The sequence below is a fragment of the Polyodon spathula genome, chromosome 3 (assembly GCF_017654505.1).
Source record: "Polyodon spathula isolate WHYD16114869_AA chromosome 3, ASM1765450v1, whole genome shotgun sequence".
Lineage (NCBI taxonomy): Eukaryota > Metazoa > Chordata > Actinopteri > Acipenseriformes > Polyodontidae > Polyodon > Polyodon spathula.
In genome coordinates this window covers 50,058,248-50,072,836 of record NC_054536.1, presented here as the reverse complement: position 1 = coordinate 50,072,836, position 14,589 = coordinate 50,058,248, and the positions used below count along the sequence as shown (strand labels likewise).

Sequence of the window (14,589 nt, the reverse complement as noted above, 5' to 3'; positions counted from 1 at the left end):
AATATATATACCAAACAAATTATACTAATTTAAATGTATATATTATTATTATTTTTTATTTATTTATTTATGTATTTGTATATATGACGGTGGGGCCGTTTGTTTTGTTTTTGCATCGTGGGTGGGAAGCCCATCGACGTTAATAATTGAACCTCGTGCAGAAGATGGCCATCTCCTGAATTAATAATTGATTCATTTGTTGCTAATCGTGAGATGGTCACCAGTATAAATGCCTGCAGCTCTCTGCACTCTGGGTCGGTGTACGGAGAAGAGTACGAGAGCGAGAGGAGAGAAGAGAAGAAAGTTAATTTAAAAATAGGATCAGTGAAGGCAACTGCCCAGCCTGACCTTAGGTCTATTTTGTATTTTGTGTTCGTGATTATTTTGTTTAAATCTTTTATTTGTGCTCTGTGAGAAAGTGGTTTGTTTATTAAATTATTTTATTTATTTTTGTTATTTGAAAATAAAATGGTGTAAGCGCCATTGACCCATACCTGCAGTGCTTTGTTGTTCTTCCTCATTCTGGCCTGATGTCACCACTCAGCCATTTCCTGTCACATCCACAATTTCCTTTAGAGAATACAATGGACTGCAACGTGCCCCCATGGCAAAGAAGTGATCCAGGTTCTCATTGCAAGTCCCAGCATGTAATCTTAAATGTAGTGCTGATTTACTGTATTTCAGGTCTGTAGCTGAAGCCACTGAAGTGGACCTGAACATGAGAGTTGGACTTCACACAGGGAGGGTGCTTTGTGGGGTACTTGGCCTCCGCAAATGGCAGTACGATGTCTGGTCCAATGATGTGACCCTAGCAAATGTAATGGAAGCTGGTGGGTTACCAGGGTAAGGATATACAGTATTTATATCTACTCTACACAGGAATACACATTCTGATTTTCTCCTTTTTCTCCTTCTAATGCTGATTCGTAAATTTATTTTGCATGTGGGTAGATGGTTTGGTACTCAAAATAGATTTCTGGATAGCTCCATGGGAAATGTACACTTAAAGTAAGTAAAGTAAATTGCATCAAATAAGTGGTACTGTGGTACTCCAAACTGGCAGTTCCCTTTCAATTCGAAAATAACCATCAACGTATGGGACATTGCTGTCAGGCAGTAGGATTGGCTGAGCTTTATAGCGAAGCTGCCGATAGGCTTCCGCGCGAGCTGACATGTAAGCCCGCCCCCCTGGGAGCTTACAATACGCAGCACGCGGAGACTCTCATCCTCTTTTGCCTTCAGCCTTCGTACGAGTCTGAGCACGTAAGATCTCTCTGTGAGATTTATTTTCACTGATTGTTCTATATCTATATATATATTTTTATATATATTTTTGTTGGGTTTTTTTGTGCTGTCTATTCTCCCTAACAGGCCTGAATAGAATTTAGAGGACATGTTGTGCGCCTGTAAGGCCACGCATTTCTTGCAGCCTCGGTCTCGCCCCGCGCCAGACCTGGAGTTAGACTGCTACTCGCAGTCACTCAAAACTACCACCTGCGGCTTGTGTTCACCCGATCGCATGGTCGTTGTCTTCGGTAGCTATAGTACCATATTCTGCACTCAGTGCGGCTGCAGTTCCTCAAAAAAAAAAAAAAGTTTTTCTTTTTCCCATTCACTTACATAAGGAAGACTACCACCAACGACAACTCATTGCCCCTTATCACAGGTAAGTATAGCACAGCTCCTTTGTCTTTTAGAACAAAGACACTGTACCAGCACTTAGCGTCTCCGCTCTGCGGGTCAGCTGACGCTTCGGCGTCCAGTGCATAGCGTTTTTACGCTCAGTACATGCAATTCAGCGCTTCTAGTGTCAGCGCCTCGACGCTTTGGAGCAGCGCTTCGGCGCTTTGTGCTTAGGCACTTGGGGCTTGGTGCACGCACCTTGACACTCGACACTTCAGCGCACGCACCTCGACGCTCAGCGCCTCGACGCTCGGCACACGTACATCGACGCTAGACGCTCCCACGATCGACACTCAACGCACTCACCTCGACGCTCGGTGCTTCAATAGTCAGCGCACGCATCTCGATGCTTGACGCTCGGTGCACTAATAACATGCACCTCGACGCTCGATGCTCAGAGCTTTAACGCCTCGACGCTCGGTGCACGCACCTCGACGCTCGACGCCTAACACCCAACGCCTTGCCGCTTGGTACACGTACCTCGACGCTCGGCGTATTAATCAGCGACGCATCCCAAAATGTCTGGGTTCCATCTTTGCGTCACCTGCCAGGCTAAATTGCCGGCAAGCGACCCCCACGAGGACTGTGTGGCATGCCTGGGACCAGAGCACGCCGCGTCTGCCTTGGCAGACAGATCGTTTTGCTCGCTGTGTGTTAATTTCCAACAACGCACTCTTCGCCAGAGGGCGAGGAAAGCAGTGGGGAGCCACTCCCCTTCCTCTGAGTCATCCTGTACGTTGTCTGCTCCTCCGCTGCCTACACCACCAGGAAAATTACAGCTATCGAGGAGCCCCTCCCAGCTTACAGCTGGTCAGAGATCTCCAGAGCATAGACGTGATCGGGAACGCTCCCGTAGCCCGCCTATCCGACGCCGAGGCCCATTCCCTCGCAGGGAATGCCCTCGCCGGTCGCGGTCTCGCTCCATTTCACCCCATTATAGGGAGCGCTCTAGTTCCCCTCACCGGGACAGACGCCACAAGGATAGGTCAGACGAGGCAGAGCTGACATCTAAGATGTCCCAGTTCACGGAGGTGATGATGGGTCAGCAATCGCTGCTCATGTCACTGAATAACAGGGCACCGCAAACCACCGATGCTCAGGTCATGTTAACAACCACCCAACCGGCTCTGCCCGCCCCGGTCATCCAGCAACCCCAAGGGGCTTGGGATGCAGATGCGATCTCTAGATACGCGTCCTTTAGTGAGCCTCCCGCTGAGGAGGATAGTTTGCAAGCCGAACTAACCTCTCACAATTCTGAGCTGGACACTGAATCGGAGGTGTTGGACACAAATGACCCCTTGTGGTCACTTGTGGAGCGAGCAACTCGCCACCTAGGGGTTGAGTGGCCAGCCGTAGAACCACCCCGGCGGTCACTGTTTGAGTCGCCCTCTGTGCGATCTTCGCAGCCCAGGATGCTTCCAGCCTTCCCGGACTTTATAAGGAGGTGCAATCCACCTGGGGGGCCCCAGCTTCTTCACCGGCAACCTCGTGGAAAGCTTCCATGTTTGCCATGCAGGGAGCAAGTGAGGCGGGACTGGCGTCTTTTCCACCAGTCGATGTCGCCTTCGTGGCCCTGGTCAAAACACCGACCCTCTTGGACCTAACTAAGGACCCTGCATGTCCTAATCGACAGTGCAGGATCACGGAGGTTCATTTAAAAAAGGGTATGCAGCGGCTACAGAGGCAGTCAGACTGTCCAACGTGGCCAGCCTCCTGTCAGTCTACCAGGCATCGCTGGTAAAAGACCTCCCTGAACACCTTTCGGCGTCCTTGAGGGCGGAATTGGCGTTGATCGCCCAATTCCTGGTCAAAATAGCTCAGCTAAATGCTCGGGCCCAGGGCAGGAGTATTGCGTCCCTAGTGGTCGCTAGAAGGCAGCTCTGGCTCTCGCAGGCGAGAGTCCAAGAGCTTGACAAGGCCCCGTTGTTAAATGCCCCCATCACACCGTGGCACACGTTTGGCCCAGCGGTGGACGAGATGCTGCAGCGCCTGCTAAAGCCCGGGAGACTTCCCAGCAAATGGCAAAGATGTGGCCGCATAAGCCCTTTCAGCCTAAGCGCCAGCAGGAACATCAGTGGCGAAAGACACCACCACGGCACCTACCGAGGCCGCAGGGTGCTAAAACACCTCCGTCAGCTTCAGCAGTGCGCAGTCAGCCTCCATTTTCTGGACCGTGGCGCGTAGAATGGCGCCCTAGAGGAGGTGGCAGGTCGCGCCCTCGTGGCACTGGCCAGGCCCCTCGTGAGCGAGCGCAACCAAAGCAGCCCTGAGACACCCAGGCAGCTATCGGCCCACCCCTACACTGTTCCACAACTCCAGTTCTGGCAACAGTGCGCCAACGACATCTGGGTGCACAAGACCATTTCCACCGGGTACACCCTTCAATTCTGGTTAAAGCCCCCCCCCCCCTTCAGGGGGGTGGTCATAACTGCAGTGAAGGACTCGGTTCAGTCCTCAGCTCTGAATGTGGAGATACAGGCACTGCTCAGAAAGCGTGCCATTCAACAAGTAGACCCTGCTCTGATCGACCAAGGGGTCTATTCCAAATACTTCCTAGTGCCCAGAAAGGACGACGGGTTCCGTCCTATTCTAGATCTGCGAGCACTGAACAGATACCTATGGCGGTTATCATTCAGGATGCTTACGCACAGGCACATTATCCAGTCAGTTCGGGGGGGGGTGACTGGTTTACCACCGTGGACCTGACAGATGCGTACTTTCACGTTCCCATCTGCCCGGGTCACAGGAAGTATCTGCGTTTCGCATTCCAGAGCAGGGTGTACGAGTTCTGTGTTCTCCCATTCGGTCTGTCTCTAGCTCCTCGAACCATTTCGAAGTGTATGGACGCTATCCTGGCCCCTTTGCGGGGCCTGCAGCGGCTGGGTCTGAAGGTCAACTCAGAGAAGAACCGCCTGGTGCCAAGCCAACAGACCGAATTTGTGGGTGTGCATCTGGACTCAGTGTCCATGGAAGCGACCTTGACCAACACAATGAGTTGCCTTGCTGGAACGGTGTCTCTCCCTGTTCAGGTTGAGAGAAACAGTCAGAATGGAACTGTGTCAGTGCATGCTGGGGCTGATGGCTGCCGCCTCACAAGCCCTTCCCTTGGGCTTATTACACCAGAGACCTCTACAGGCCTGGTTCAATGCCTTTGCGTTACATCCGTGGAGAGACAAACACCGCAGGTTGACGGTATCCCGAACCTGCTGGGAAGCGCTACGCTGGTGGAAAGTTCCGGCAAACATCCGCCAGGGCATTTGCCTGGGTCCCATCTTCCGGAGGGAAGTGGTTATGACCGATGCTTCCAGCCAAGGTTGGGGAGCAGTCTGGAACGACTCAGGGACCCGTGGAGTGTGGTCAGGACCCTGGAGGTCAGCCCACATCAATGCTCTGAAACTCAGGGCAGTGGACCTCGCCCTCCGGCACTTCTTGCCGGTGCTTCTGAACAAGCACGTGTTGGTGCGGTCGGACAACACCACGGTTGTGGCGTATATCAACCGCCAAGGCGGCCTACGGTCCCCCCGCCTTCACCGAATGGTAGCGTGGCTGTTGCTATGGGCACAGCCGCGCTTGACTTCTCTGTGCGCGGTTCACCTACCGGGCAGGGACAATTACGCAATGGACCTCCTATCCAGAGGAGGGCCTCTCGCAGGAGAATGGCGTCTCCACCCTCAGGTGGTAGAGTGCATTTGGGAATGGTTCGGCAGAGCATAGGTAGATCTCTTCGCTTCGCGAGAGACCACGCACTGCCCCCTATGGTTCTCGGTGAGGGATCCCGACAGCCCCCTAGGAGTCGACACACTGGCTCACGATTGGCCGCCAGTCCTCCTATATGCATTTCCACCGACTCCGATGCTCCCTTCCCTCTTAGAGAAGGTCAGGGCAGAGCGAACAACAGTGATTCTGATCGCTCCTCGGTGGCCTCAGAGAGTATGGTTCCCGAGCGTGGTGCAGTTGCTGCACGGTCAACCGCGGGAGCTTCCCCTGCGAGCAGACCTATTGTCACAGGCCGAAGGACGGCTTTGGCACCCGAACCCCAAGCTCATGCAACTATGGGCTTGGCCCCTGAGCGGGAGTGCCTGTTAACCTTTCAACAGCGGTAATTTCGACCATTCAGAGCAGCAGAGCGCCCTCTACCAGGTCACAATACACGTACAAATGGCAGTTGTTCCAAGATTGATGTCTGACGGGGGGGCCATGACCCAATATCTTGTCCTATGGCAGTAATATTACAGTTTCTGCAGAAACTGTTAGATGAAGAGAAATCTCCCTCTACACTTAAAGTGTATTTAGCCACCATATCAGCCTGCCATGTACGCATTGACGGATTATCACCAGGCTGCCATTTTCTGGCATCTCAGTTCCTTAAAGGCGGAAGACGCTTGCGGCCTCCAACGATGACCAACTTACCGTCATAGAGCCTTGACGTGGTGCTAGAAGCCCTTACCAAGGCACCGTTCCAGCCTCTCCACACAGTGGATATGAAGCTCATGTCTATGAAAATCGCGTTTTTGCTGTCGGTAGTGTCAGCAAAACGTGTCAGTGCATCCTTCATGTATCCGCTTCGCAGGAAACGGTTCTAAGGTCTCCATGCGCCCAAATCCAGCGTTTTTGCCAAAGGTTATATCTCTGTTTCACATGAACCAGCCGGTCGAGTTGATGGCATTCCATCCTCCTCCCTTTTTGTTTGGAGCATCTGTACTGCACTCTATGGCACCTCAGGTTGCCAATGTAGTGGTTAATACCCCACCTTAGGACAGGTGTCATTGCGAGCATAGACGCTGAGGTGCAGCTGCGCACATGCCTAGATATATTGCCTACGCAGTTGCGTCATGACGTAAGTCTGTCCTACTGCCGAGAATCCTCCCTCGTGACGGCTTGGGTACACAGGTCCCATATGTTGATGGTTATTTTCGAATTGAAAGGGAACGATAGGTTGCGGATGCAACCCCGGTTCCCTGAAAGGCTCCGGAAGCCTTCACGGCCTGAAGAGCAAAAGAGGATGAGAGTCTCCGCGCGCTGCGTATTGTAAGCTCCCAAGGGGGCGGGCTTACACATCAGCTCGCGCGGAGACCTATCGGCAGCTTTGCTGTAAAGCTCAGCCAATCCTACTGCCTGACGGCAATGTCCCATACGTTGATGGTTATTTTCTCTTTCAGGGAACCGGGGTTGCATCTGCAACCTATTGATACTAAACATGTGCTATGACTATGGGGACATTTTATTGACTGTGGTGGAGGGAGCCAGAGGTAAAATTGTCTGGTGAACCCAGACTATAATATTACTTTTTATACCATACAGAACTGTACCCATTGTTAACTACCGAAAAAAACAACAATGCTCTGAATGTACAGTATTACACTAAGCATATATTTGCATTGGTAAAGAAGATTTTTGTTCATTCGTTTAGGAAGGTTCACATTACAAAGACCACCCTGGAGTGCCTCAATGGAGACTATGAAGTAGAACCTGGATATGGCCACGAGAGAAATAGTTTTCTACAGAAGCATAACATTGAAACCTTTTTTATTGTGCCATCTCATCGACGGAAGGTAAGACCTACAGGCTTTTACAAAAAGACCCCAATACTGTTTAAATCCCATAGATCTTAATTTGGAGATCCCAAGACATGTATACTGATCATCAAAAGAAACGTATCACTTATATTTGAGCATAAAAAGAAATGTATCACTTATATTTAGATAAAATTCACTAGATGTGATTGAAAAATGACAAACTGTTTCAGACAGGTGCAGTTGACTTTATTGTGCTGATTAACAATTGACATCACGAAGTTGCTGCAAAATGATCTGTCGATCTTGGGCAGGTTATGTGTCTCTTGTTCTCCCAGTTCATGGCTTGGCATTGACAAAGTGTGTCTGGTTATACCGTCTCGCCAGGTTTGAAATTGCTGGCTGTGAGCACCTAAGATGGCGAGCCGTAGTACGCTGCCCTGGTCCAGTGATTTTCTTTATTGCTTTTTTTCAAGCTTGCAATTCAACAGCTGAAATCACTCCATATCCAGTGTCCAATCAACCGTCTCACTAATTAGTTGATTAAGTGCACATGCTTCAGTCATAGTAACTCAAGCGTGTTATGGGCAAGCGTGAATGATTGAGTGATTAAAAAGAAACCAAAAACATTTCATCTGTGTCCATCATTTATATACAAAGTTATTTCCAACCAAGTCTCTTACCGCTAATTCACATTTTGTTCTCCAAGACTGCAACTTCTAAAGATTCTGAATTCACAGAAGTATTTTTACTAATCATGAGAAATGCTTGCAGACAGATTTGTATAACCACATACTGTATGATGTTTTAAAATTAAAATAAATACATGTGCCCTATAACACTTGATACCTATTTAACAGATGGAGGAGAACAACTGGTAACAGTTTTGGAATGATCTTGTTAACTACCAACATTTTGACAATAATACCGTAACATTTGTAAGAACCGAATAATTTAGCACTATGAAATGTTTAAGCTGTTATTGCACTCAAAGGGTAAATGGCTTAGGTCTGGGTCCTGATCCTGTCATATTCCAATCAGAAAATTTCTGATGACAGACAATGTATATCAGACAAATGGAATTTTGTTAAGTGGCTTTTATAAGTAGTCATTATGGTTCTCACATAAATTAGATACTGTGCCATACAGTCAGTACTTCCCAGTACATGCACTTTACAAACATACAGTTCATATAAATCCCTCCAATAAACAGCTTTATGTTGTCATGATATTAAAGTAAAATGACAATCAATGTCAAAATGACCAAATAAACGGACAATTGATCAATTCATGTAGGGAACAGAAAAATTGCAGTTTTGAAGGTATAGCAAAGACAGCAGGAAATTTGGATTCTTAGAGGTCAGTCACCAGGCAGTTTGGAAGCTAAGAGGGGTGGTGAAAGGTTAATGGTATATGAATATTTTGGGAGCACAGTGATTGTCATTGTGACTAGATCATTTACCCAGTGGTGCCATGGCCATGGTGTTTCACCTGATTTTAAACCACATTGGGCAAGATGAGTTAGATGACCTCTGACATCCCAGACAACTTTCTTGTGCAGGATTAAAATTGATTTGCATATAAATTATGGATCGTATACATGAAAGTATATACTGTGTCTACAGTGCTATAAAACAACTTAAGCAATAACCGTCTGTTGAATCTACAAAATGCGTGATGAACAAGAAATGTTAGATAGATTTCAAATGCATGAATGCTGATTGTATTTGCCTGTGCGAAAATTCCTGGAAATGGAGGATTGTATTGAGTGCTGCATACAAATATTATCTGTATCCTTTATCTCCTTCTTTTACTCTATGTTGACAGATATTCCCTGGATTAATCCTCTCAGATATCAAACCTGCCAAAAAGATGAAATTTAAAACCGTTTGTTACTTACTCGTTCAGCTCATGCACTGTCGAAAGATGTTCAAAGCAGAGATTCCCTTTTCTAACGTTATGACTTGTGATGATGATGACAAGGTAAATTAAAACACGTGTAACTGTTTTTTTTTTTTTACAGGCAGCAATCTGTGGAATAATGTGGTTAAGTGTATATGTTATGTTCTAAAGCTGCTGGACTCACATTCCAGCTGTGGCTTACATTCTAATCTGGCTCAGTGGTTTAAATCCATATACCCACTGTTTAAGGACTGACACAACTTGATTGAAATTAATGCAATAGATAATAATTCTGTATCTACTCTATAAGCAGTTTAAGGTGCAACAACTTAACAAAGTTAATATTTTGGCAAAACTTGGCCCTATTCATGAAACGATAACTCTTAAGAAATTTAAGTAATGTTTTTTTAGCATGCTGTTATGATTTAACTAAAATATTCTATTTATGAAACTTCCAGATATTTGCTTTTTTAACAACTGCCCAAATTGTATGTGAATACAAAGGGTGATCACAATCATATAGTACTTGCACACTACCTGAAAAGTTACAAATATTTGTATAAAATCAAGAGTTTGTAATATGACAGCCAAATGAAACCCATAGCATCAATAGGAGGCTCTGAGTGTATGATGGAAGTATGGAGAAAAGTGGTGCAGAATCATGGCAGTTAAAATTTGTCAGATAGACCTACAGACAGAATCAGAAACTTTTTTTTTTTTTTTTTTTTAAATGAGGACCCTAAACATATGATAAATGAGGTAGTCCGAGATAAGTGCTAACCTGGGACTCTGAAACCAGACTTTTTAAACCAAATTAATAAACTTGTTTGTGCCAATTGGGTGTTTAAGTCAAACATCACAAGCTATTGGTGTGTCAAATCTACCCATCAATATCACATTTGCTTATTTGTTATTCCTCCTAGATAATTTTACATATTATATTCATGGTTTAACAGATTTAGCTCAACTATTTTGCGGTTTAAGGATTATAGATATTTGGAAAAGAGCAGATGACAAGTTATGAATAAAAATACAAATAAAAAGTCAAGAAATTGATCTGTATTGACAGTAGCTGAGCAGATAAATAAATCAGTCAATAAATCAGCAAGACTGACAAGCCAGCCAGTTGGTACCATAGAAGACATTTTCTCACAACTAGTAGTTAAACAATAAATACGGCAAATAACACTTGACCATGAAGATGCAGGCTATGTGCCATAATGTGTTTGCTCTCATAATGAAGTAATAATATTTGAAGTACCCAGCATTGCCTGGGGAAATTCAATATTTTATGCATGAGAAATTGGGGAATGGTAACCTTATGGTTTCGCACCTTTGGGTGTCTCCCAGTGCACTCGGACCCCTTTCTCTTTTTTTGACTTTATTTTATATAATTGTTCTGCCATTTTTATTTATTTTATTTTTTGTTTTTTGCGGTTTCTTTAATTTGAGATACATGGCTACTGTAGTGATCCAGTAATGGGGTTACTAAATAAAGTACCCCGGGGGTCAAAATTTTGGATCCAAACATAGCCCTCGACCTTCCCCTGGAAAGAGGAGGCCATACAAAGTTTGGTTGCACTGTCTCCTGTGGGGACCGAATGCATAAAGGAACAACAGACAGACAGACAGACAAACTTTCTTCTTAATATATTAAGATTCCAATCTAAACTTGTGCTGTATTAGGGAATACATAATTCTACATGAGCTAAAAACAAATATATTCATAGGGCAAACTTCACAAAGTCTTTTAATCCAAAGTGTCACAAACATTCTTTTGTCTGAAAAGAATAAACCTCCAGTTAATGTTATAAAAATAATTAAAACAAAAAAAACTAAACAACCTCTGAGTCCATAAGCACCCTTGTAATAATATGTTTTGTAATGCCAATGGGTGTGTTTCTTCTTTCAGAGTAAATTGTTTTGCAAGTTTCCTGCATAATTTACAGAGTAAGAAACTTCTATTTCTGGTTTCCTTTCACAGAGAAGGGCGCTCAGAACAGCGTCTGAAAAACTAAGAAATCGCACTTCCTTTTCTACCAATGTAATACACAACACCCCTGGTACAAGGGTAAATAGATATATCAGCCGACTCATAGAGGCACGACAGACTGAGTCAGAGATGGCAGATTTAAATTTCATCACATTAATGTACAAACGTCCTGAGCGGGAGGAGAAAGTAAGTGAACTTTGTCCTACAGTTTGATTATATATAAAAAAAATAATAATTGAAAAATCAATAACAGTAAAAGAAAGAACGTTAATAAAAAAATAAATAAATAAATAAAAAACTTGGAAACTTGTTTCTTTGACCAAAAACACTGAAGGTCTTTCTTAATACAGATATGTTTACATTTATTTTGGTTTTAGATCTGTATCTTGTGCTTAATTTGAAACCTGGATGCTTTGGGCCAGCTGTATATAAACAAGGCATTGGTTTTATTTTATCAAAGGATTGGGTGTTTACAAATTATGAATTAAAACTGAAAAAACAAAAAATCTAAAATGTAAAAACATACATGTTTGCCTCAACACTATTTTAAGATGATACTAAAAACTTTTGCACGGCGTGCACTTTTTAAATATTCTGTCAAGCAGACTGGCAGCACAGAAAAAGGGGAATCAATGTCCACCCACAACTAATAATCTAAAGATTGCTTTTCTGTCTCTACATTTCATAGAACTAGAAATGCCTAGTAAGATTTGGGTCAGTTTGGCCTGAAAGAGAGACCATTCGTGCTATGTGTGTATTAACATTTTTCAAAGCTAATCAAATTGAGAGGATCATTAAGCTTATGAAGGACTACTGGGACAACATTTCAGCTGTCAGAATGCTAAGTGTTATTATATTGCACTGTTTTTCTTTTTCTTTTCATCGTGACCATTGAAATATTAATTCTGGCTCTACCCAACTATGGTTATTGCCAGCATATAAACCAGGGGGTTTCAGACCCCAAATAATAATACAAAACACAGACACACATCACAGATACAGACACGTCTCTGGACAGTGAGTGCTCAGGTGCATGTGCAGTGATTTAACAGTAGTGTTGTAAGTACAGGTGCAGTGCAGCCCAGGTTTTAGCACTGGCTTGAAGAGGCAGCTCCCAGGTTAATATTAGTCATCTAACAAAAGACAAATACAGACAGTTACAAAACCAACAAAACACTTCACTCATGGTGCTGCACTCGGCAGCGTTATCCCGGTCGCCGCTACCCGCACGACCCGGATCACCAACCTACTCTAGCGGCTCCCTGCCTGCTCTAAGCAATACTTCGGGGGTCTACTCAAGGGTTCCCTGCTGTCACTGTCTTGTTTGTGGGTTGGTGTCTTTCTCTCAGCTGGTTTCTCGGTCCTCGACCAGCGTTTCCGCACATACAGCGCGTCTAAAAGGGCAGACCTGAGGAAACAGTAGAGCATTATCTTATAGGGCTAACAATCTCCCCAAGACCCGCCTCCCAGCCATTCAGAGAGAGGGAAAGTCCACACACCCACTTTCCCACCTCCCCGTGTCACTGCCATGACTCACAGGCGGTTGTTGGACGACTGTTGCCCTCTTTGTGCAGCGCTGTGAACACGCCAGCAGAGTCAGCACAGATCTCCCCCTGCTACAGGCAATTACTTTGGGCATTGTGACTCCGCCCCCTTCCTAGATGGCTGGCTTCCGACTGACCCTGGAATGAACTGTCAGACCAACCAGTACGAGGCATTCTGTTCCTGTTAAACAACACCCTCACAGATCAGGATGCAGATTGTTGACTAGGATTCATTCACTCTCTGTCACATGCACATATACAGGGGCTTCACAAAAACAATAAACACCAGCAGTATGCAGCTCATGTGTCTCACATGACTTTTATGACTAGCACTTAGGACATGCAATATATAAAATATAAAATCTTGATTTTCAACAGTTTCAGTCACAATGGGAAAGACAGCAAGCCTGACTTTGATAAAGGGAGGTTTGCAAGTTTTTGGTTGACAGATACTTCTAAATTCTGGACTGCACAAATGACTGGTGATTCACCACAAACTGCCATAAGTATTTAAAAGTGTTTTAAAAAAAGATCACAGACTGTATCCATTCTGAAAAATGTAAACATATTGCAAACTTGTCATGTCGAATGTGGGAAATGTTTGTCCAACTCCCAAAAAATGTTATTTTTCCTTTATATTTTACATAATTAAATGTTCCCTCCTTGCAGTATCATCAGCTTCATGATGAATACTTCACCAGTGCAGTAATTCTCTCACTGATCCTCACTACCATATTTGGCCTTGTCTACCTTCTAATATTACCACAGTATGTATTTAACTTACTGGCTTTAACTTATATTTCTCAATTCACTCATTCTGATTTGTCTTCTTGATACAGTAATGCCATGCACTAACTTTCCCCTCTTGCTTTTCCCTAGGAGTACAGTTGTTCTTGTCCTCCTGGTATTCTGCATATGCTTCCTTGTTGCTTGTATTATGTATCTGCATATCACTAGAGTACAGGTAATTCTTGTTTTTGTTTTATTCTCTAAGCATCTCAATGCTAATTCTAGTGGATTAACAATGACTTGTAGTTAGTATTGTAAAATGGTTTGCCACACTAGTAATCATCTTAAGTTAGTGTTTTGCACTTGATTACTAAACGGTATTTTTTTTATTTGCATAGATTTACGTGTAATTACTTATATTCTTTATTCAATTTGTAATTCTTTTGCAAAAGGCTATACTGGAACCATTAATGGGAGATCAAAACAGTTGAATTAAAGTGTAACATTAATCATTTTTATCTATATATATATATATATATATATATATATATATATATATATATATATATATATATATATATATATATATATATATATATATATTCTGTCAGGCTCTTTTCCCTTCCAAATCACAACCCACACATAGGATTTGAAAGAAATAGTGCTGACAGACACTTTTAATTACAACAATCAACAAAACAAACACCTAGCTCCTATGGAGCACTGAATAAACATTCGTTGCAGCTTCCGAACTAGCTTGCAGGATGGCTATGCCATTTACCTGCAAAATAAACAAACAACCACACAGGTTCACAGAAGACTTATGATCTTAATATGACTGCTCGGAAACAGAGTGCACCTTCTAGTTCCTTCTACTCAGCAGCCCCGAGCAGACTGACTGCTCACCTTATAGACCCTGCATCTGGCACCAATTTACAATAACTACCAGGTGTGGGTGATAATTAAACAATAAAATAATAAACAAAACGTGCAATTGCACATGTTTTTGGCAGGGAGGATATTAACCCCCTCCCTGCCGTGTTACACATCCTCCCCCTTAAGTGCGTAGCGCTGATCGGCCATTCCAAGAACCCCCCCATAAAACACAACCCTCCCTCAAGTCCATAGAGTCCCATCTTCTCCCGATTCTTCAGTTGGGTATCAGGATGGGTTGGTCCCTCCAGCACTTCCGGGGCAGGGACAGCGACCTGGTGACGAGGCACTC

At 44.3% G+C, this 14,589-nt stretch overlaps 1 protein-coding gene across 1 annotated transcript in view; it reads left to right on the top strand.

Moving 5' to 3' along the window:
- The window catches only part of LOC121313146 (adenylate cyclase type 1-like), a 157,950-nt gene that overhangs the window by 86,452 nt on the left and 56,909 nt on the right, over positions 1-14,589 (top strand). Inside the window, exons 6-11 of the mRNA XM_041245361.1 lie at positions 685-843; positions 7,094-7,235; positions 9,024-9,179; positions 11,083-11,277; positions 13,305-13,402; positions 13,515-13,599. Of these exons, the coding sequence (XP_041101295.1) occupies positions 685-843; positions 7,094-7,235; positions 9,024-9,179; positions 11,083-11,277; positions 13,305-13,402; positions 13,515-13,599 (835 nt within the window). The remainder of the gene's footprint in view (positions 1-684; positions 844-7,093; positions 7,236-9,023; positions 9,180-11,082; positions 11,278-13,304; positions 13,403-13,514; positions 13,600-14,589) is intronic.